Genomic DNA, 23,013 nt, shown 5'->3' on the forward strand with positions numbered 1-23,013 from the left:
TACCATTTGGACATGAATTGAGCTGGAGTGCCAAAATACAAATAAAGCATCATACTGTAACTGCAGCAATGTCTGTGTATTTGTTCCCCTACTCCTCCCAGGTCCTTTTGCCAATTTCCACCAAACTTGGCATGTGGTTAAAGGTTGACCACAGAATTGCACTTACAAGGTTTGTTTTGGCAAAATTTGTGGTCATTGGGGTCAAATGTCAAAATTTACATTTTTTACTCTGATTTATACCAAACTTGGCACAGCTGTCCAATTGCCCAGGCAAGATCAAATTTGCCAAAGATCAAACACTTCATTCATTCCTAATGTCTGCTTGTTTGTTAGCTGGCCTACTTCCCTTAGATCCTTTTGCTAATTTCTACCAAACATGGTATGTCATTGAAGGTTGACCCCAAAACTATCATAAAGGTCAAAGAATTTGACATTAAAATGTATTTGTGCGCTTAGTGGTTAGCACTGTTGCCTCACAGCGAGAACGTCATGGGTTCAATTCCCGTGGCCTTTCTGTGTGGAGTTTGCATGTTCTCCCCGTGTGTGCGTGGGTTTCCTCCGGGTGCTCCGGTTTCCTCCCACATCCAAAGACATGCGGGTTAGGTGGACTGGAGTCTTTAAATTGTCCGTAGGTGTGTGTGTGGGTGTGTCTGTGTTTGTTTGTCTGTTTGTGGCCCTGCGACAGACTAACATCCTGTCCTGGGTGTACCCCCACCTCACGCTCTATGACTGCTGGGATAGGCTCCAGCCCCCTGCGACCCTTAATTGGACTAAGCGGTAGAAGATGGATGGATGGATGTATTTGTGCTAAAAGTAGCTCACACTTAGGTGAATTCCAGAATGGCCCTGGCAAGGACAGTCATAGGTCAAGCACTGGGTGAAGGTCAAGGTCCTTATGGTCAAATGTCAGATTGCTGTAGCCCCTACTGTTTTCATGCCCATAAGTATTATTACCTAGTTCACCAAAATGTCAGACAGCATTTTATAGTGACCTACGTTCCCTGACATTAAGGTCAAGTATGTGGAAAATGTTAAAAACAAAAAACAAAAGAGTTATTCTGTGAAAAAGTAGCTCCTAATTACAATTTTAATTACAGCCACCTTTTAATTCTAAATTAGAATTGCTTCTAGTCCAGGATGACATACCTAAACGTATAACAAAAATAGAGAAAAGATTTGAGAATTGAGAACCAGCTTTATAAGATGATTTGTTAGTGTTGTGGTTAACGGACTAATTGTTTCATCACCTTTGAAAAAGTGTTTCAGCTTCTAAAGTGGCACTAGACCTCAGCCTCATTGCTTCCTTAATAAATGAACAGTTTTAAGGACTCGTCTTGACTTTGGGGGAAATGGGAAAAAAAAAACAATTGCTGCTTTTCAGATTTAGTTTTCCTTGGTAAAACTGAACCAGCTGTGTCACATGAGTCTAAAAACTTTCCTCTGGATCTGTTTTTCTACTTGAGGAAGGTTTTCCCATTTTACCATTTGAATACCTGCATCCAAAAACATTTTCTTGAATTGAAAGATTACTGCATGCTTTTTGAAAGAAGGTTTAAAGAACCATGATGATTGAACTTTCCATGATGTTGCTTCATCTCTGTGATCTGTAGATTGAAAGGTCTACATACAAAGGTAGTGATGGTAGTCATATACCAACACAGAGCAGAGTAGCTACCTAAACTCTGTAAGGGAGTTAGAGTATCTCGTCAATAGTTTTACATCCTCTTTGAAGACAACTTTGGATGCTGTAGCTCCTCTGAAAAAGAGAGCTTTAAATCAGAAGTGTCTGACTCCGTGGTATAACTCTCAAACTCGTAGCTTAAAGCAGATAACCCGTAAGTTGGAGAGGAAATGGCGTCTCACTAATTTAGAAGATCTTCACTTAGCCTGGAAAAAGAGTTTGTTGCTCTATAAAAAAGCCCTCCGTAAAGCTAGGACATCTTTCTACTCATCACTAATTGAATAAAATAAGAATAACCTCAGGTTTCTTTTCAGCACTGTAGCTAGGCTGACAAAGAGTCAGAGCTCTATTGAGCTGAGTATTCCATTAACTTTAACTAGTAATGACTTCATGACTTTCTTTGCTAACAAAATTTTGACTATTAGAGAAAAAATCACTCATAACCATCCCAAAGATGTATCGTTATCTTTGGCTGCTTTCAGTGATGCCGGTATTTGGTTAGACTCTTTCTCTCCGGTTGTTCTGTCTGAGTTATTTTCATTGGTTGCTTCGTCCAAACCATTGGCATGTTTATTGGACCCCATTCCTGCCAGGCTGCTCAAGGAAGTCTTACCATTATTTAATGCTTCAATCTTAAATATGATCAATCTATCTTTGTTAGTTGGTTATGTACCACAGGCCTTTAAGGTGGCAGTAATTAAACCATTACTTAAAAAGCCATCACTTGACCCAGCTATCTTAGCTAATTATAGGCCAATTTCCAACCTTCCTTTTCTCTCAAAGATTCTTGAGAGGGTAGTTGTAAAACAGCTAACTGATCACCTGCAGAGGAATGGTCTATTTGAAGAGTTTCAGTCAGGTTTTAGAATTCATCATAGTACAGAAACAGCATTAGTGAAGGTTACAAATGATCTTCTTGTGGCTTCGGACAGTGGACTTATCTCTGTGCTTGTTCTGTTGGACCTCAGTGCTGCTTTTGATACTGTTGACCATAAAATTTTATTACAGAGATTAGAGCATGTCATAGGTATTAATGGCACTGCGCTGCGGTGGTTTGAATCATATTTGTCTAATAGATTACAGTTTGTTCATGTAAATGGGGAATCTTCTTCACAGACTAAAGTTAATTATGGAGTTCCACAAGGTTCTGTGCTAGGACCAATTTTATTCACTTTATACATGCTTCCCTTAGGCAGTATTATTAGACGGTATTGCTTAAATTTTCATTGTTACGCAGATGATACCCAGCTTTATCTATCCATGAAGCCAGAGGATACACACCAATTAGCTAAACTGCAGGATTGTCTTACAGACATAAAGACATGGATGACCTCTAATTTCCTGCTTTTAAACTCAGATAAAACTGAAGTTATTGTACTTGGCCCCACAAATCTTAGAAGCATGGTGTCTAACCAGATCGTTACTCTGGATGGCATTTCCCTGATCTCTAGTAATACTGTGAGAAATCTTGGAGTCATTTTTGATCAGGATATGTCATTCAAAGCGCATATTAAACAAATATGTAGGACTGCCTTTTTGCATTTACGCAATATCTCTAAAATCAGAAAGGTCTTGTCTCAGAGTGATGCTGAAAAACTAATTCATGCATTTATTTCCTCTAGGCTGGACTATTGTAATTCATTATTATCAGGTTGTCCTAAAAGTTCCCTAAAAAGCCTTCAGTTGGTTCAGAATGCTGCAGCTAGAGTACTGACGGGGACTAGCAGGAGAGAGCATATCTCACCCGTGTTGGCCTCTCTTCATTGGCTTCCTGTTAATTCTAGAATAGAATTTAAAATTCTTCTTCTTACTTATAAGGTTTTGAATAATCAGGTCCCATCTTATCTTAGGGACCTCGTAGTACCATATTACCCCATTAGAGCGCTTCGTTCTCAGACTGCGGGCTTACTTGTAGTTCCTAGGGTTCGTAAGAGTAGAATGGGAGGCAGAGCCTTCAGCTTTCAGGCTCCTCTCCTGTGGAACCAGCTCCCAATTCAGATCAGGGAGACAGATACCCTCTCTACTTTTAAGATTAGGCTTAAAACTTTCCTTTTCGCTAAGGCTTATAGTTAGGGCTGGATCGGGTGACCCTGGACCATCCCTTGGTTATGCTGCTTTAGACGTAGATTGTGGGGGGGTTCCCATGATGCACTGTTTCTTTCTCTTTTTGCTCCGTATGCATCACTCTGCATTTAATCATTAGTGATCGATCTCTGCCCCCTTTCACGGCATGTCTTTTTCCTGGTTTTTTCCCTCAGCCCCAACCAGTCTCAGCAGAAGACTGCCCCTCCCTGAGCCTGGTTCTGCTGGAGGTTTCTTCCTGTTAAAAGGGAGTTTTTCCTTCCCACTGTTGCCAAGTGCTTGCTCATAGGGGGTCATTTTGACCGTTGGGGTTTTTCATAATTATTGTATGGCCTTGCCTTACAATATGGAGCGCCTTGGGGCAACTGTTTGTTGTGATTTGGCGCTATATAAGAAAAAAGTTGATTGATTGATTGATGACCTTAAGGTTACACAAGTGGGCTTGTGACCAAAGGGTCATGAGTTCAGTTTGTTGATCAGACAGGAAAATCACTAAGGGGTCCTTGTGGAAGGTCTTTAATCTCCAAGCTGCTCAAGATGTGCAGATGAGCACTTTGTATGGTAGCTGGCTGACATCAGTGAGTGAATAGGTGAATAATGCATACGTGTAAACATACGTGCTTCGGGGTCCACACTGAATCCACCCTTTTCAGGTTTCAAATTTCGCAAAACCTCGGAGAGGTTGCCGCGCTGCGAGATCTCAGTAACATTGAGAACTGCATTGAGACGCTCTGATCACGCTGCACTTTAAACGCTGCACATGGACAACACCATTAACATCGCAACAAAAAACTATTTTTATATTGTGCCTAAAACTTTCATGAATATATTCTCTGGGTTTTTAGATGTTGCTATTGCATTTATTTTATGTAAACATGCGAGAATCACAGGTTGTCTCTCCGTTATTTTCAATGGGCGCTGCTGTGAGCTACGCTCGCTTCCTGATCATGTCGTTCTGGGGGAAAGTGAAGTTTGCTCTTTAACGTCTTGATTATTGTTCTTTGCAACACTGTTTGTCCTCTTTGTTCCAGACTAATATATATAATATGTCTGAAATTCGGTTTGCATTTATTAAATTCCACACAGATTAAACGTAGCAGACACGGATTATTTGGTATAATTGTTTTAGCAAGTTTTCAGGGTATCATGCAGCAGTCTCTTATTAACGTAATGAAAAGCATAAAAAATTACATTTTTGTAGTATAATATTCATTTACAATTGTTATCATGTGGAATCTCTATGTTGTTTTGACTGCAGTGACTCTCTGGCGCAAAAGGGATTATGGGATACATGAAAACCCTGCATGGAACTGTGACATACGAATATAAACTCACTCCATTCATTATGTGATTTTTGATCTGTATGAAGGGATACTGTGGCAGTTTTAGAAAAAAAAATGAAATAATGGTTGGTACATTATTATTTGTATTTCAATATGAAGTGTTGGGTTTTAAACTACTTTCATGTATTAATTATGACTCATAGCATATACTGAATACATGTCTGTTGGAATCTTAGATAGCTTTGACTTTTAATTGGCTGGTTGCAGTGTCAGAATAGTGTATAGATTTGTTTGTTGTTGTTGTTTATATATATAAGTACAGTCCTGGTTTATTTTTTAAGTTTATTGATGTGTGTAATCACAATTGTGTTTGAAAGACAATCCAACAGTATAAAATTGGTTGAGAACATCATGAAAGATTTACCAAATGCAGCCTGGATGTGAAATACAGTCAGTATTAATATTTTAATTTGCATTACAAAGTGTGGCATAGAATTATCTAAGAAATTTCTGGAACATTATTTTGAACAAATTATCATGGAGCGCCATTTTGGTGATTGGACTCGCAAGTGCTAGCCCACACAAAAAAAAAAAAAAAAAAATAACATTTGCAGGAAGTGACCGCATATGTAGAGTATTTCATTAATCACATGTATCAACTGTTCAGTCAAAAGGTTTATCTAGTTAGGCTACTATAACAACTACCACTATAAGCTAGCATGAAGAGCCAAGGTAATGACTGTGCTGAAAGCTAGCTAGCTAGCATGTTTGCAAGCAGAACATAACTGTACTCTCCTACATTAACTTACAACAGACTGGAAACTGTATATATTTGCTTTTAAACAATTTGTAGTTCAACAGAGAATTTTATCAAGTGATATAATGTGGTATGACTAGCTAACATGATACCTTCTATTTTATACACTGAGTTCCTGCCTTCTACCACATACAGTATGTTTACTGATTAATAAATTGTTTATTTTCTTCACAGGGAGCACTTAGAGCCTGGCTGCATTGTGTTCTCAGATCAGATCAAAAGACACATGTTTGTCCGATGAAGAACATGCTTCCTCAAAGGAGTGCTGTTGCCACACTGGGTTATGGCTCAGGTAAGACGCCATCCTCCTAGTTAGCATGACATCACTCCACCTCCACATTTCATGGCTTTAGCCATATTTATTTTGGGTACAAATAAGCATAGGAGTAAATGACGGGAGTCCTGTACTTTAGTAATCTGTTGTGTGAAATTGGATTTTGACACATTATCCAGAGAAGTCACTCACTCACTCACTCACTTATCCAGGATCAGGTCACAGTTCAACAATTCCAGCATGGGACCCCAAACATCCCATTCTTGTAGTTTTTACCCCATAACTCCATAACATTTAGTCATAGATAGTCCAAACTATATCTTTTTGGAATTTGGTGCTTGCATTATCATTTAAAGGAATCCATCCATCCATCCATTTTCTTCTGCTTTATCTGGAGTCGGGTCGCAGGGGCCGCAGCTCAAGCAAAGCCGCCCAGACCTCCCGATCCACACACACCTCCCCCAGCTCCTCCGGGGGAACCCCAAGGCGTTCCCAAGCCAGCCGAGAGATGTAATCCTTCCAGCGTGTCCTGGGTCTTCCCCGGGGCCTCCTCCCAAAGGGACGTGCCCAGAACACCTCTCCAGCGAGGCGTCCAGGGGGCATCCGGAAAAGATGCCCAAGCCACCTCAACTGACTCCTTTCGACGTGAAGGAGCAGCGGCTCGACTCCGAGCTCCTCCCGAGTAACCGAGCTCCTCACCCTATCTCTAAGGGAGCGCCCAGCCACCCTGCGGAGGAAACTCATCTCGGCCGCTTGTACCCGCGATCTCGTTCTTTCGGTCATGAGCCAAATCTCATGACCAAGGGTGAGGATTGGAACGTAGAGCGATCGGTAAATCGAGAGCTTTGCCCCCCTACTCAGCTCTCTCTTCACCACGATGGTCCGATACAGTGACCGCATCACTGCAGACGCTGCACCAATCCATCTATCGATCTCACGCTCCATCTGTCCCTCACTCGTGAACAAGACCCCGAGATACTTAAACTCCTCCACTTGAGGCAAGGACACTCCACCGACCTGAAGAGGGCAAAGCACCTTTTTCCAGTCGAGAACCATGGCCTCGGATTTGGAGGTGCTGATCTTCATCCCGGATGCCTCACACTCGGCTGCAAACCACCCCAGTGCACGCTGAAGGTCCTGATTTGACGAAGCCAACAGAACCACATCGTCTACAAACAGCAGAGACGAGATTCTGTGGTTCCCAAACCAGACCCCCTCTACACCCTGGCTGCGCCTAGAAATTCTGTCCATAAAAATAATGAACAGAACCGGTGACAAAGGGCAGCCCTGGTGGAGGCCAGTGTGCACTGGAAACAGGTTTGACTTACTACCGGCAATGCAAACCAAGCTCCTGCTGCGGTCGTCTGCGACCGCACAGGCTGCGGCACGCTTGGCCTGCCGATACCTGTCAGCTGCCTCTGGGGTCCCACCTACCAACAAAGATAAGTAGGACTCCTTCTTCAGCTTGACGGCATCCCTTACTTCCGGTGTCCACCACCGGGTTCGGGGATTGCCACCGCGACAGGCACCAGAGACCTTGCGACCACAGCTACAAGGGGCCGCATCAGCAACGGAGGTGGAGAACATGGTCCACTCGGACTCCATGTCTCCAATCTCCCCCGGGATCTGGGAGAAGCTCTCCCGGAGGGTTCCGCCAGTCGTTCCCAGCAGACCCTCACAATACATTTGGGCCTGCCAGGTCTGACCGGCGTCCTCCCCTCCCAGCGGATCCAACTCACCCATTAATATTAATAGGGTCATAGGAATCATTTAAAGGAATCCTCTGTAGATATTCTTTTATCTGCAGCACTATATCTACTTCTGTCACTAAATACATTTATAAATTACCTGTGACAAAATGTGTTCCGTAGACATACGTTTCATTTTCATTTCATTTCAGAGGCAAATCAAGTGGCAAAGCTGCCTCAAGGCGCTTCACACAAGTAAGGTCTAACCTACCAACCCCTAGAACAGGGGTATTCAACTCCAGTCCTCAAGGGCCGGTGTCCTGCACCTTTTAGATGTGTCCCTGGTCCAACACACCTGAATCAAATGGCTGAATTACCTCCTCAGTATGCAGTCACGTTCTCCAGAGTGCTATTAATGACCTCATAAATTGACTCAGGTGTGTTGAAGCAGAGACACATCTAAAATGTGCAAGACACTGGCCCTCAAGGACTGGAGTTGAAGAGCCCTGCCCTAGAACAAGCACAGAGGCGACAGTGGTAAGGAAAAAAATTTGGGATTGGGTCTTCAGATACAGTCTTCAAACATAGTCATTTTGCAATTGCCGCAGTCGACCTTCATTTGCACTCATGGGTGTAGCTGCACAGACGTCAGCACCACAGGCAGGGGTCGCCCACATCGTTAGTGGGCCTCTTACATGAAGACTGCAGCATGCAGCACCCGCCTCAGGTCTTCCACCTTACAGTTCATCCAAGCCCTTCAGTTTGGATCCATCTGTTGTTTGTTCCTCGGACAGAGAAAAAAAAACAAAAAAAACATGGAGTTCAGCTTTGGACATCAGCTGTTGCTATGGTTTTTAAACACCTCTTTCCCTGATTTTTGGTAACTGGTAGCAAACAAAAATTAAGTCCAGTCTCTTCTCTTGGTTTGCAAGATAATCATGGTTTAGGTGCAAAATTTCTCACTCACACCATGAGGGCCTGATCACTCCGGTGTCACCCAGTACAAATATGGTTTCCACATTGCTTTGCACAGTCTGGCTTGGATCGTAACGTAGTTTATCCAATATGCTATTTGTCAAATATGCTGTGCCATTTGAAGACGGACAATGGAGGACACACTAACCCCCATCATAGACCATCATGGACTTCCAGTGCATTACAGTAATCCAGCCAAGTAGTCATAAAGGCATGAATTACTGCCTCAAAGTGATACTTCAAAAAGAATGGGCTTTATTTTGGCCAGCTGCCTCAAATGAAAAAAGCTTGATTTAACAACCTTTTGTCTGACTTAGTGCTTAGCTCAGATAAGATAATTATAGTGGGCGATTTTAACATCCACACAGATGCTGAGAATGACAGCCTCAACACTGCATTTAATCTATTATTAGACTCAATTGGCTTTGCTCAAAATGTAAATGAGTCCACCTACCACTTTAATCATATCTTAGATCTTGTTCTGACTTATGGTATGGAAATTGAAGACTTAACAGTATTCCCTGAAAACTCCCTTCTGTCTGATCATTTCTTAATAACATTTACATTTACTCTGATGGACTACCCAGCAGTGGGGAATAAGTTTCATTACACTAGAAGTCTTTCAGAAAGCACGGTAACTAGGTTTAAGGATATGATTCCTTCTTTATGTTCTCTAATGCCATATACCAACACAGTGCAGAGTAGCTACCTAAACTCTGTAAGGGAGATAGAGTATCTCGTCAATAGTTTTACATCCTCATTGAAGACAACTTTGAATGCTGTAGCTCCTCTGAAAAAGAGAGCTTTAAATCAGAAGTGCCTGACTCTGTGGTATAACTCACAAACTCGCAGCTTAAAGCAGATAACTCATAAGTTGGAGAGGAAATGGCGTCTCACTAATTTAGAAGATCTTCACTTAGCCTGGAAAAAGAGTCTGTTGCTCTATAAAAAAGCCCTCCGTAAAGCTAGGACATCTTACTACTCATCACTAATTGAAGAAAATAAGAACAACCCCGGGTTTCTTTTCAGCACTGTAGCCAGGCTGACAAAGAGTCAGAGCTCTATTGAGCCGAGTATTCCTTTAACTTTAACTAGTAATGACTTCATGACTTTCTTTGCTAATAAAATTTTAACTATTAGAGAAAAAATTACTCATAACCATCCCAAAGACGTATCGTTATCTTTGGCTGCTTTCAGTGATGCCGGTATTTGGTTAGACTCTTTCTCTCCGATTGTTCTGTCTGAGTTATTTTCATTAGTTACTTCATCCAAACCATCAACATGTCTATTAGACCCCATTCCTACCAGGCTGCTCAAGGAAGCCCTACCATTATTTAATGCTTCGATCTTAAATATGATCAATCTATCTTTATTAGTTGGCTATGTACCACAGACTTTTAAGGTGGCAGTAATTAAACCATTACCTAAAAAGCCATCACTTGACCCAGCTATCTTAGCTAATTACAGGCCAATCTCCAACCTTTCCTTTCTCTCAAAAATTCTTGAAAGGGTAGATTGTAAAACAGCTAACTGATCATCTGCAGAGGAATGGTCTATTTGAAGAGTTTCAGTCAGGTTTTAGAATTCATCATAGTACAGAAACAGCATTAGTGTTGGGAAAGTGTAAGTACACGGACCCACAACAGGGGGCGCAAATGAACGGACAATGGAATAGGTCAAATAACACACTTTACTGTTGTGAAAATGCACAACAAGAACAACAGATTACAATAATGGACAAAGTCAAATTCACACAGGTGTCGTGTGGGCAGGCTCGAAGATAGGAGATGCCTCTCCAAAGTAGAACCGGAACCACACGGTTTCCTCCGCCACCAGATCCCAGGAATACTGGAGCCGCCAAGTCCTGAACTCCCAGGTGGCCACTGCCTCCGCGTGTCGGACCTGGTACTGCTGGCGAGGAACAAAGGACAATTAAAGGAGGGCGCGTTCGCACCCAGGAATCCGAACGGCAGGTAAGTTACCTCCACCTCTTGTTGGAAAATACTCTCAGAGCAATGCACAAAAGTCACAAAGATCACTGTTAAACAGTCAGCTGAGCACGTTACCTTCTCGGTAGAAACGATATCTCGGCAAAGAGGTGGAGACGTCGTCCTGCTGATATACTCCTGCCGATCAGATGATTGGTAACAGCTGTTGCAGGTAATGCGTGACAGCTGTCAACCTGGCTGCTCCTGTGAGGCGGCTGCGCCCTCTGGTGCCTGGAGCCCGCACTCCAGACAGGGCGCCCTCTGGTGGTGGGCCAGCAGTACCTCCTCTTCTGGCGGCCCACACAACAGGACCCCCCCCCTCAACGGGCGCCTCCTGGCGCCCGACCAGGCTTGTCCGGGTGGCGGAGGTAGAAATCGGCCAGGAGGGCCGGGTCCAGGATGAAGCTCCTCTTCACCCAGGAGCGTTCTTCACGTGGAAAACGGGATGGATCCGCAGTGAGGCCGGAAGCTGAAGCCTCACTGCGGCTGGACTGATGACCTTGATGATTTTGAACGGACCGATATACCGGTCCTGCAGCTTAGGGGAGTCCACTTGAAGAGGTATGTCCTTGGTAGACAACCACACTGCCTGCCCTGGCCGGTACGTAGGGGCCGGGGTCCGCCGACGGTCTGCATGGGCCTTTGTCCTCATCCGGGCCCTCAGCAAGGCAGAACGGGCGGCACGCCACACCCGGCGGCACTTCCGTAGGTGGGCCTGGACCGAGGGCACACCGACCTCTCCCTCAACCACCGGAAACAAAGGAGGTTGGTACCCCAGACATACCTCGAAAGGGGAGAGGCCGGTGGCTGAAGACACTTGGCTGTTATGGGCATACTCGATCCAGGCCAGATGGGTACTCCAGGCTGCCGGGTGCGCGGCTGTCATGCAACGCAAGGCCTGCTCCATCTCCTGATTGGCCCGTTCTGCTTGCCCGTTGGTCTGGGGATGATACCCGGATGAGAGACTCACCGTGGCCCCCAGTTCCCGGCAGAAGCTCCTCCAGACGTGCGAGGAGAACTGGGGACCGCGATCGGAGACGATGTCTGTTGGGATCCCATGCAGCCGGACGACGTGGTGAACCAGGAGGTCCGCTGTCTCCTGGGTCGTCCGGAGCTTCGGGAGGGCCACGAAGTGGGCCGCCTTGGAGAACCGGTCCACTATCGTGAGGATGGTGGTGTTGCCCTGGGACGGCGGGAGGCCCATGACAAAATCCAGGCCGATGTGGGACCAGGGGCGATGGGGCACGGGCAGCGGCTGGAGCAGTCCCGAAGCCCTGCGATGGTCAGCCTTGCCCCTGGCGCAGGTGGTGCAGGCCTGGATATAGTCCCGGACGTCGGCCTCTAGGGACGCCCACCAGAAGCGCTGCAGGACAACTGCCACGGTTCTTCGCACCCCTGGATGACAGGAGAGCTTAGAGCCGTGACAGAAGTCCAAGACTGCAGCCCTAGCTTCTGGTGGGACATAGAGTCTGTTCTTCGGCCCAGTTCCGGGGTCCGGGCTTCGTGCCAGGGCCTCCCGGACGGTTCTCTCTACGTCCCAGGTGAGGGTGGCCACGATAGTGGACTCCGGGATGATGGGTTCCGGTGGATCCGACAACTCCGTTTTGACTTCATCTTCATGTACCCGGGACAAGGCATCCGATCTCTGGTTCTTGGTCCCGGGACGGTAGGTGATCCGGAAGTCAAAACGGCCGAAGAACAGTGACCAGCGGGCTTTCCTGGGGTTCAGCCGCTTGGCGGTCCTGATATACTCCAGGTTCCGGTGGTCAGTGAAAACCGTAAATGGCACGGACGTTCCCTCCAACAGGTGTCTCCACTCTTCAAGGGCCTCTTTCACCGCAAGGAGTTCTCGATTGCCGACGTCATAGTTCCGTTCGGCCGGGGTCAACCTGCGGGAAAAATAGGCACACGGGTGAAGGACCTTATCGGTCTTCCCGCTCTGGGAAAGCACAGCTCCTATCCCTGAGTCCGAGGCGTCCACTTCAACCACCAACTGGCGACTAGGATCGGGCTGCACCAGAACGGGTGCAGACGAGAAGCGTCGTTTCAACTCCTTGAACGCGGCATCGCAACGATCCAACCAGGTGAAGGGGACTTTTGGTGAGGTCAGGGCTGTCAGGGGGCTAACTACCTGACTGTAGCCCTTAATGAACCTCCTGTAGAAATTTGCAAAGCCGAGGAACTGTTGCAGCTTCCTACGGCTAGTGGGTTGGGGCCAGTCTCTCACCGCCGCAACCTTGGCCGGATCAGGAGCGACGGAGTTGGGGGAGATGATAAACCCCAGGAAGGACAAAGATGTGCGGTGGAACTCACACTTCTCGCCCTTCACAAACAGCCGGTTCTCCAACAACCGCTGCAGGACCTGACGTACATGCCGGACATGAGTCTCAGGATCCGGAGAAAGATGAGTATATCGTCTAGATATACGAAGACGAATCGGTGCAGGAAATCCCGCAAGACATCATTAACCAATGCTTGGAACGTCGCGGGGGCGTTTGTGAGGCCGAACGGCATGACCAGGTACTCAAAGTGACCTAACGGGGTGTTAAATGCCGTCTTCCACTCGTCTCCCTTGCGGATCCGAACCAGGTGGTACGCATTTCTAAGATCTAGCTTCGTGAATATTTGGGCTCCATGCAGGGGCGTGAACACTGAATCCAACAAGGGCAATGGGTATCGGTTACGAACCGTGATTTCGTTCAGCCCCCGGTAATCAATGCATGGACGTAGTCCGCCATCCTTTTTTCCCACAAAAAAGAAACCTGCACCCATCGGGGAAGTGGAATTCTGGATCAACCCGGCAGCTAAAGAGTCCCGGATGTAGGTCTCCATTGATTCGCGCTCAGGTCATGAGAGGTTGTACAGCCTGCTGGACGGGAACTCAACGCCTGGAACCAAATCAATGGCACAATCATACGGACGGTGGGGGGGAAGGGTGAGCGCCAGATCCTTACTGAACACATCCACAAGGTCATGGTACTCCACCAGCACCGTCCCTAGATTGGGCGGGACTCTGACCTCCTCCTTGGCCTGGGAACCGGGAGGAACCGAGGAACCTAAACATACCCGATGGCAGGTCTCGCTCCACTGAACCACTACCCCGGACGGCCAATCGATCCGGGGATTGTGTTTTAACATCCAGGGGAACCCTAAAATCACACGGGAGGTAGTAGGAGTCACAAAAAACTCGATCTCCTCCCGGTGATTTCCTGACACCACCAGAGTTACAGGTGGTGTCTTATGTGTGATTGGAGGGAGTAGGGAGCCATCTAGTGCCCGCACCTGCACAGGCGAGGTAAGCGCCACCAGAGGGAGCCCTATCTCCCGGGCCCATCTGCTGTCCAACAGATTCCCTTCAGAGCCCGTGTCCACCAGTGCTGGGGCCTTCAGGGTTAAATCCTCATAAAGGATTGTACCTGGGAGTCGTGTGGCAATGTGGGTGTGTCCCACGTGAATGTCTCGGCCCACCCCTAGCCCAGTCTCTAGGGGCGGGCATTGGTGTTTAACCGCTCGGGGCAGTCTCTTACTTAGTGCTCTATCGAGCCACAAACAAAACACGCTCCGCGGGCCAGCCTCCTCTGTCTATCTGGCGCCCTAAATGTGGCCCTGCTCGTGTCCATAGCTTCGTCAGCAGGGGGAGCTGTAACCACACGGAGCGTAGGGGCCGTGGAGCATGGGGAGGGCGGGACGCGGTCGGAACCGGAAGGGAGAGGGACGGCACGTGCCCGGCCACGCCCTTCGTCTCGTTCCCAACGGCGTTCTTCTAACCGATTGTCTAATCGTATAACTAGATCAATAAGCCCATCTAAATCTCGCGGTTCGTCCTTAGCCACCAGGTGCTCCTTTAGGACCAACGACAGTCCGTTTACAAAGGCGGCGCAGAGGGCAGTGCTATTCCAGCCGGACCTCGCAGCCGCGATGCGGAAGTCGACTGCATAGGCAGCTGCGCTCCGGCGCCCCTGTCTCATTGACAGCAGCACGGCTGAAGCGGTCTCTCCTCTATTTGGGTGATCGAACACTGTTCTGAACTCCCTCACAAACCCATCATATGTCAGAAGGAGCCGTGAATTCTGCTCCCAGAGCGCTGTAGCCCAAGCGCGTGCCTCACCGCGAAGCAGGTTTATTACATAAGCTATCTTGCTAGCATCAGTCGCGTACATGACAGGACGTTGTGCGAAGACGAGCGAACACTGCATAAGGAAGTCCACGCACGTCTCCACACAACCTCCGTACGGCTCTGGAGGGCTTATGTATGCTTCCGGGGAAGGTGGGAGGGGGCATTGAACGACCTGTGGAACGTCACTGTTACGCACAGGGTCGACAGGAGGGAGAGCCGCAGCAGCGCCCTGAGGGCGTGCTTCCACCTGTGCGGTGAGAGCCTCCACCCTGCGGTTAAGGAGGACGTTCTGCTCGGTCATTAAATCCAACCGAGCCGTGAAAGCGGTGAGGATCCGCTGCAACTCACCGACCATTCCTCCTGCGGACGCCTGTGTGCCCTGTTCTTCCATTGGCCGTTCAACAGCCGGTTGACGCCCCTCGGGATCCATGACGTTGGCCGAGATATCCTGTTGGGAAAGTGTAAGTACACGGACCCACAACAGGGGGCGCAAATGAACGGACAATGGAATAGGTCAAATAACACACTTTACTGTTGTGAAAATGCACAACAAGAACAACAGATTACAATAATGGACAAAGTCAAATTCACACAGGTGTCGTGTGGGCAGGCTCGAAGATAGGAGACGCCTCTCCAAAGTAGAACCGGAACCACACGGTTTCCTCCGCCACCAGACCCCGGGAATACTGGAGCCGCCAAGTCCCGAACTCCCAGATGGCCACTGCCTCCGCGTGTCGGACCTGGTATTGCTGGCGAGGAACAAAGGACAATTAAAGGAGGGCGCGTTCGCACCCAGGAATCCGAACGGCAGGTAAGTTACCTCCACCTCTCGTTGGAAAATACTCTCAGAGCAATGCACAAAAGTCACAAAGATCACTGTTAAACAGTCAGCTGAGCACGTTACCTTCTCGGTAGAAACGATATCTCGGCAAAGAGGTGGAGACGTTGTCCTGCTGATATACTCCTGCCGATCAGATGATTGGTAACAGCTGTTGCAGGTAATGCGTGACAGCTGTCACCCTGGCTGCTCCTGTGAGGCAGCTGCGCCCTCTGGTGCCTGGAGCCCGCACACCAGACAGGGCGCCCTCTGGTGGTGGGCCAGCAGTACCTCCTCTTCTGGCGGCCCACACAACAATTAGTGAAGGTTACAAATGATCTTCTTATGGCCTCAGACAGTGGACTCATCTCTGTGCTTGTTCTGTTAGACCTCAGTGCTGCTTTTGATACTGTTGACCATAAAATTGTATTACAGAGATTAGAGCATGCCATAGGTATTAAAGGCACTGCGCTGCGGTGGTTTGAATCATATTTATCTAATAGATTACAATTTGTTCATGTAAATGGGGAATCTTCTTCACAGACTAAGGTTAATTATGGAGTTCCACGAGGTTCTGTGCTAGGACCATTTTTATTCACTTTATACATGCTTCCCTTAGGCAGTATTATTAGACGGCATTGCTTAAATTTTCATTGTTACGCAGATGATACCCAGCTTTATCTATCCATGAAGCCAGAGGACACACACCTATTAGCTAAACTGCAGGATTGTCTTACAGACATAAAGACATGGATGACCTCTAATTTTCTGCTTTTAAACTCAGATAAAACCGAAGTTATTGTACTTGGCCCCACAAATCTTAGAAACATGGTGTCTAACCAGATCCTTACTGTGGATGGCATTACCCTGACCTCTAGTAATACTGTGAGAAATCTTGGAGTCATTTTTGATCAGGATATGTCATTCAATGCGCATATTAAACAAATATGTAGGACTGCTTTTTTGCATTTACGCAATATCTCTAAAATTAGAAAGGTCTTGTCTCAGAGTGATGCTGAAAAACTAATTCATGCATTTATTTCCTCTAGGCTGGACTATTGTAATTCATTATTATCAGGTTGTCCTAAAGGTTCCCTGAAAAGTCTTCAGTTAATTCAAAATGCTGCAGCTAGAGTACTAACGGGGACTAGAAGGAGAGAGCATATCTCACCCATATTGGCCTCTCTTCATTGGCTTCCTGTTAATTCTAGAATAGAATTTAAAATTCTTCTTCTTACTTATAAGGTTTTGAATAATCAGGTCCCATCTTATCTTAGGGACATCATAGTACCATATCACCCCAATAGAGCGCTTCGCTCTCAGACTGCAGGCTTACTTGTAGTTCCTAGGGTTTGTAAGAGTAGAATGGGAGGCAGAGCCTTCAGCTTTCAGGCTCCTCTCCTGTGGAACCAGCTCCCAATTCAGATCAGGGAGACAGACACCCTCTCTACTTTTAAGATTAGGCTTAAAACTTTCTTTTTTGCTAAAGCTTATAGTTAGGGCTGGATCAGGTGACCCTGAACCATCCCTTAGTTATGCTGCTATAGACTTAAACTGCTGGGGGGTTCCCATGATGCACTGAGTGTTTCTTTCGTCTTTTGCTCTGTATGCACCACTCTGCATTTAATCATTAGTGATTGATCTCTGCTCCCCTCCACAGCATGTCTTTTTCCTGGTTCTCTCCCTCAGCCCCAACCAGTCCCAGCAGAAGACTGCCCCTCCCTGAGCCTGGTTCTGCTGGAGGTTTCTTCCTGTTAAAAGGGAGTTTTTCCTTCCCACTGTCACCAAGTGCTTGCTCACAGGGGGTCGTTTTGACCGTTGGGGTTTTTACGTAATTATTGTATGGCCTTGCCTTACAATATAAAGCACCTTGGGGCAACTGTTTGTTGTGATTTGGCGCTATATAAATAAAACTGATTGAAATTGATTGATTGAACAACAGCCCTAATATGACTGTGGAATTTCAAATCAGTGTCCACTGTAACTTCTAGGTTTGTGATGGTTGGCTTCATATACCAGGTCGAGAAACCCAGATAACACAACTTATTATACCCACTGCATACAATGTACCTTTGCCCTGCTTATGTACAATGTACTGTATATAGTGTTTCTCTATTTTTTCCATTCTTTTGATTTGCCATGCCTAGGCATTTACCCTGACTTCGATTTGCACATTTTACTCTGCCATGCAGTTGCACAATTACTATTACCACTGCTGATATGGCACTGCAAATTTCCCCATGCAGGACTCAGGAGTAACAAAGAAACATTTTATCTTATCTTATCTTATCTTATCTTATCTTATCTTATCTTATCTTATCTTTTCTTATCTTATCTTAATCTGTGATTGGGATCATCTGGTTCCAGTGAACAGATATATTACACACGATGCACATGAATCACAGTATTGTGCCAGTTATTTTGGTTACTAGTTAAAAGCTTGGATAAGTACAGAGGGTTTAGCTCCTGCTGTACTTGAGTGCTACTTGCAACAGGTCAAATCTTCATGAATGAACTTTCTAAATCTGAGGTTTCTCTGCAAAACATTTAATCATTTGGCTCCCTATTTAACCCCATGGCACCTCCAACCAGGATGCTGTGAGACAGGAACAAGAAGTTGTAATGACTGTTTCAAAAAGAATCAAATGTGAGCTCAATTGCATCTTGTTCCTTGGGGAAGTAATGGAGAATGAGCGATTTGCAAGTTGTCAGAGTATAAACACCTCAGAAACACAGACCATCAACAAGCCTAATGAACAGAAGCCTAGGCTGCTCTCTTTAAATGTAACACTTGTGGATTAGGTCTATACTTTCCAGCTGCACTGACTTTTATTTAAAATGAAGAGGATAATCAACCTAGCCTTGCTGCACAGACAGGCAATTAAGACATGATCACTGTGAAGAAAAACAGTAAAGCAGAAGTAGAGATGGTAGCTCAGTGGGATAAGGGACTGGCCTAATAATATGTAGACCTGGGTTTGATTTCTGGTCACACTACCTGTCTGTGTCCTTGAACAAGACACTCAGTCTGCATTGTCCCAGTCCACCCAGTTGTAAATGGACAAGTGGGCACTGGCTTTGGTTGGGGAAGTAACCTGCGTCAACCTGCCACAGGGGAGTCGTAGACTCTCATCCGCTTCATTCTGCTGAATCCGAGAATAAGCACTGGCACCAATAGGCTTCACGTCCTACATCGGAATTTGAAGAAAACTGTGTTAAATGACCATGCAATTGTCTCTGTGCCAAAAAGTTAATAAGTTGTTTTATATTGTTATGCATTATCTTGTAACTAGGCATGGGCTGGTATGAGATTTGGACAGTATGATAACCGTGGGCAAAAATACCATCGTTTCACGATATCACGGTAAAGTGCTTTAACAACATTGTGGCTATTTGCATATGAAGCGCGCATGATTCAGGTGCACTAATTGACACAATGCTTTCCGCTACGAGCACTATACCACTGATAACTTTAGAGAAAATACCAAAATAATAGTCACTCTTTTAGACATGTAGCATCTGCCTCATGGGAAACATGACTTACTTGCTTAGGGAGAACGTGGCTGGAATAAGGTCCGGAACTCCGGATGCTCAAATACTTGGCCCAGCTTCACCAACAAAGTGCTTGGAATAGAAGTATTTGTCCTTCTTGACATGTTTGAGGGAGAAATTTGGTCGACCACAAGCACGACTCGAGTCCACCACTTGAACTTCTCAGTGGTTTCAAAGATGGGATAAAGTTTACTCCTTCCATGTAATCCTTTACGGGTATCTTGAATCGCGCCACGTCTGACACAGGCCATAGCTACGGTACTTTGTTACTACCGTTTTTGGTTTGAAGGGCTATTCCGCAGAAAATAAAACAAAAAAAATGTTGGACGACCTCCTTCCTCCAATTTGTTGGAGTCTGCCCATGTAATCCCATACAGCCAGCTTGGTCCTTTTAGACAGAGGGAAAGTTCAGTGCAGGCTTTGCCTCCTTCAGCCATGATGCAGAGCTAGCTAACGTTAGCTGCCTGTTTGTAAACAGAGACAAAGGTGCACGCTAGGGGGAAGGGCGGCAGCAGCCGCTTCCGCTCTGCCTGTCAACAATTCTCATAATCCGCTCACACCGTAGGGACAGTATAACGGAAAACTTTAGTGGTTTTGATACCGTGGGTTTTTCATACCGCAGTATACCATGAAATTGGTTATCGGCCCACGTCTAGTTGTAACTCCAGTAGTTAATACACTGAAAATAGAACCAACTTTTAAAAGAGCATTACAATTGGCAAAACCTGAATGAATTAAGTTGTTTCAACTTAAGTTTGTAAGTTAGAGTTGATCTACAGTTGATCTAACTTACAAATGTAAGTTCAAACAACTTAATTCATTCAGGTTTTACCAATTGTAATTTTTTTAAGTTGGTTCAACTATTCTCTTTTTTCAGTGTGTGAACAGTTTGTGTTTTTCATACAAGATAAACTTAAATTAATAACACATGACCACTGTGGTTATAGGTTTATTGAGTGTCCAGCCACGCATGAAGGAGGACACTGTCAGCAGATTGTTTGCTGAGATGCTTGTCCTGTGGAGGAAGGGGTCTTCTTGGTCTTCTTTGTAGTTGTAACTCTTGCGTTCTTTCTTATATGGGCCCACCAGCATTATTCCATTTTTAGATGAGGCCTAACCGCTGGTCGAGCCAATGTTTGTGTTGGGTTCAAAACTCTACGAGTATACATTCTTCAGTGGTTTTTCTCCCCTCTTGCTCAGCACATGTGTGATAGCTGTTCTCTTAGCTGAGACGGTGTTATTAAATAAGCTACAGTAAACCTGAATCAGAGCCCACAAAGGTGTCAGGATTACATGCTCTGTCAGTTTTGTTCTTTTCTTGCAGACTGTATGAAGATTGAACACGGCAACAGTGGTTTAGCGGGTGGGACAATGCTGAGAGGCTCCCGCTCAAAGGCAGAGCTAAAAGAACTGATGGAGACGCTGCAGCGCAGGAAGAGCGCTCTGGAGGCTTGTCTAAGAGCAGCAGAATGTGGCTGTAAGGACCTCAATGTCCCCTCTCCTGTTGGCATGCAGCCTACCAGGCCAGTTTCGGTACTTGGCAGTGCCGATCGCCCACCATCTGCCTCCAGAACCCTCTCCTACATAACCAGCAGCAGTGTGCCCCCATCGCCCCGCCAGGGTGAACGCCAGCTAAGTTCTAATGGCTTTCTCCGTCACGCCAGTTCTCGTCACCAATCACAAGACAGCTTACTCCTCTCTAACATAGCAGATGGACGCTCTCTTCTCTCCTCCTACGGGGAGCCCGTACCTTGTTCTCCCAGGGCCAAAAGTGGAGCAGCAAGTATGCCCTCCAGTCCTCGCATGGGTCGCCGGATCTACTCTCAAGGCAAAGCTGGAGCAGAATCCCGGCAGAGGAAGTATTCCACAGGCTCCCTCAATAGTCTCGGAATGCACAGCCGGTCTCTGCCACGGCTCCACCACGCCACAGACCCACCTGCACTCTCACTACCTTCACGCCACGCAGTGAGTTCCCACAGAGGGACGGGCCCAGTTGCAATGCCACGGCGCAGTCTATCCTCACTTGAGCAACCACCAGATGTGACCGTCCCGGCAAGCATGCCCAACACCCCCAAGAGGGCCAGCCTAGGCTCTTTGAGCTCTCTGGGCATAGATCTGGACAGTGCTTGTTTAGATCTGGGCTTTGGTGACAGCAGGTTGTCCTTTGGCAAAGGTGGGCTAAGTCCAGGGCAGAGAGTAGGCAGCATCAGCTCTCTGAACGGCAAAGAAGAGCTGCAAGACTACCACCAACACCAGAGGGATGAACGACTCAAGGAACAGAAAGTGCAGAGACTGGTGAGTTACATTCTTTCATGTTTGACTTTTTTAAATTCAAGAGTAATAGTATCTGCTATGGCGACCCTGAGTGGAAACAAGGGAAACGCCAAAGGGACTTACTAGTACTTTTAAACTCCAAGCAGTGGCCTCATCATTAAAGTACACTGTACATGTGCCAGTAACCAGATGCAGTTTTTCAAGGGGGGGTGGGGGGGTGGGGCATCATTTCCTCCCAAAGGAAAAAACTAGAGCGCGCCAACATATAGCATACCTCAACAGTCCTATTAGACAAGGTGAAATGCAGGTGGGGAGGTGCCGTTTCACCAATGCACAGTTTAACAATTTCAAAAAAATGGAATCAGTTTCACTCAGTGTTCACTCCTCTGTCACATTTCATTAAAATCTGTTACTAACATTTTGAGGAACAAAAAGACAATTAAACAAGAAATAACAGAAATAACAACAAATTAAATAAATGAAAATACAATATGAGTATAAATACTTGACCTCAGATGGTTAAACAGACAACACAAAGGAAGTATTATCATGCAGGTTGTGTTTAATGAGCGAAAGACCCATAAGTTGCTGACTTGTGGCCATAACCGGCCCATAGGCCTTATGGTTGAGACCCTTGCTGTAAAGTTTTATTGCTTGTACCTTGTTTGACAAAGTTTTAAGAAAGTTAGCACTGAAAATAATTCAAAACCCAATGGCATTTTTGTGTTTTGAAATGCCAGTGTGAAAAAACCCAACAAAAACAAACAAAAACAGTATCCAGGGCAACTGTTATGTATTTGAACTATTTGCATTTCTCCTTTGATTTTGACCTTATATGCAGCTATGTTTTCCTCCTCCTCCTCTCTGTTTGCAGGAGTGCCAGCGTCTCGAGACCATCATGAATCTGTGCACGGAGTTTGGCCAAGTGAAGAGAGAGTCAGCGGGCTCCGCGGTGTCCGACCTGCAGAAGATCAACAAGGAGTTAGAGAAGCTGCAGGTGTCAGACGATGAGTCCGTATTCTCAGACTCTCCGAGCAGCACCGCTCAAGAGAACTGCTTTGGGGCCAGACCCAGGGACTACCCACATGCTGATGAGCAACAACTCTGTCAGCAGAGACAGCAGAGTGGCTTCAGAGAGGCCCGGCCACACTCACCCTCAGTCAGTCTGCACAGCAATGTCCCCTCACCCTCCACTCACCACAGGGCCAAAGTAAGAACATCCACCATTTTACTACAGTTTTACAATGACACAGAATGTGAAGAACGTTGGACTAAAATGAAGTGTGAACCCTGAGTGCTCCACACACCACCATAATAATGCACAAGTAAATACACATATGGTGTGTTTGAGTATGTATAACTTCACCATATGACTTCTGTGTGACCTCATTATGAAATCAATCATACCAATCAATCAGAAATATTTTGCTGATCAATATATGCTTTAGATCATCCATCTAGGCTT

General features: G+C 46.1%; 1 protein-coding gene across 1 annotated transcript in view; it reads left to right on the forward strand.

Annotated features, from left to right (window-relative positions):
* Nucleotides 1-23,013, forward strand: part of phldb2a (pleckstrin homology-like domain, family B, member 2a) — a 67,166-nt gene that overhangs the window by 10,948 nt on the left and 33,205 nt on the right. The window contains exons 2-4 of the mRNA XM_034178473.1: nt 6,038-6,155; nt 20,599-21,569; nt 22,423-22,758. Of these exons, the coding sequence (XP_034034364.1) occupies nt 6,101-6,155; nt 20,599-21,569; nt 22,423-22,758 (1,362 nt within the window). The 5' untranslated portion in view covers nt 6,038-6,100. The remainder of the gene's footprint in view (nt 1-6,037; nt 6,156-20,598; nt 21,570-22,422; nt 22,759-23,013) is intronic.

The sequence above is a fragment of the Thalassophryne amazonica genome, chromosome 9 (genome assembly GCF_902500255.1).
Source record: "Thalassophryne amazonica chromosome 9, fThaAma1.1, whole genome shotgun sequence".
Lineage (NCBI taxonomy): Eukaryota > Metazoa > Chordata > Actinopteri > Batrachoidiformes > Batrachoididae > Thalassophryne > Thalassophryne amazonica.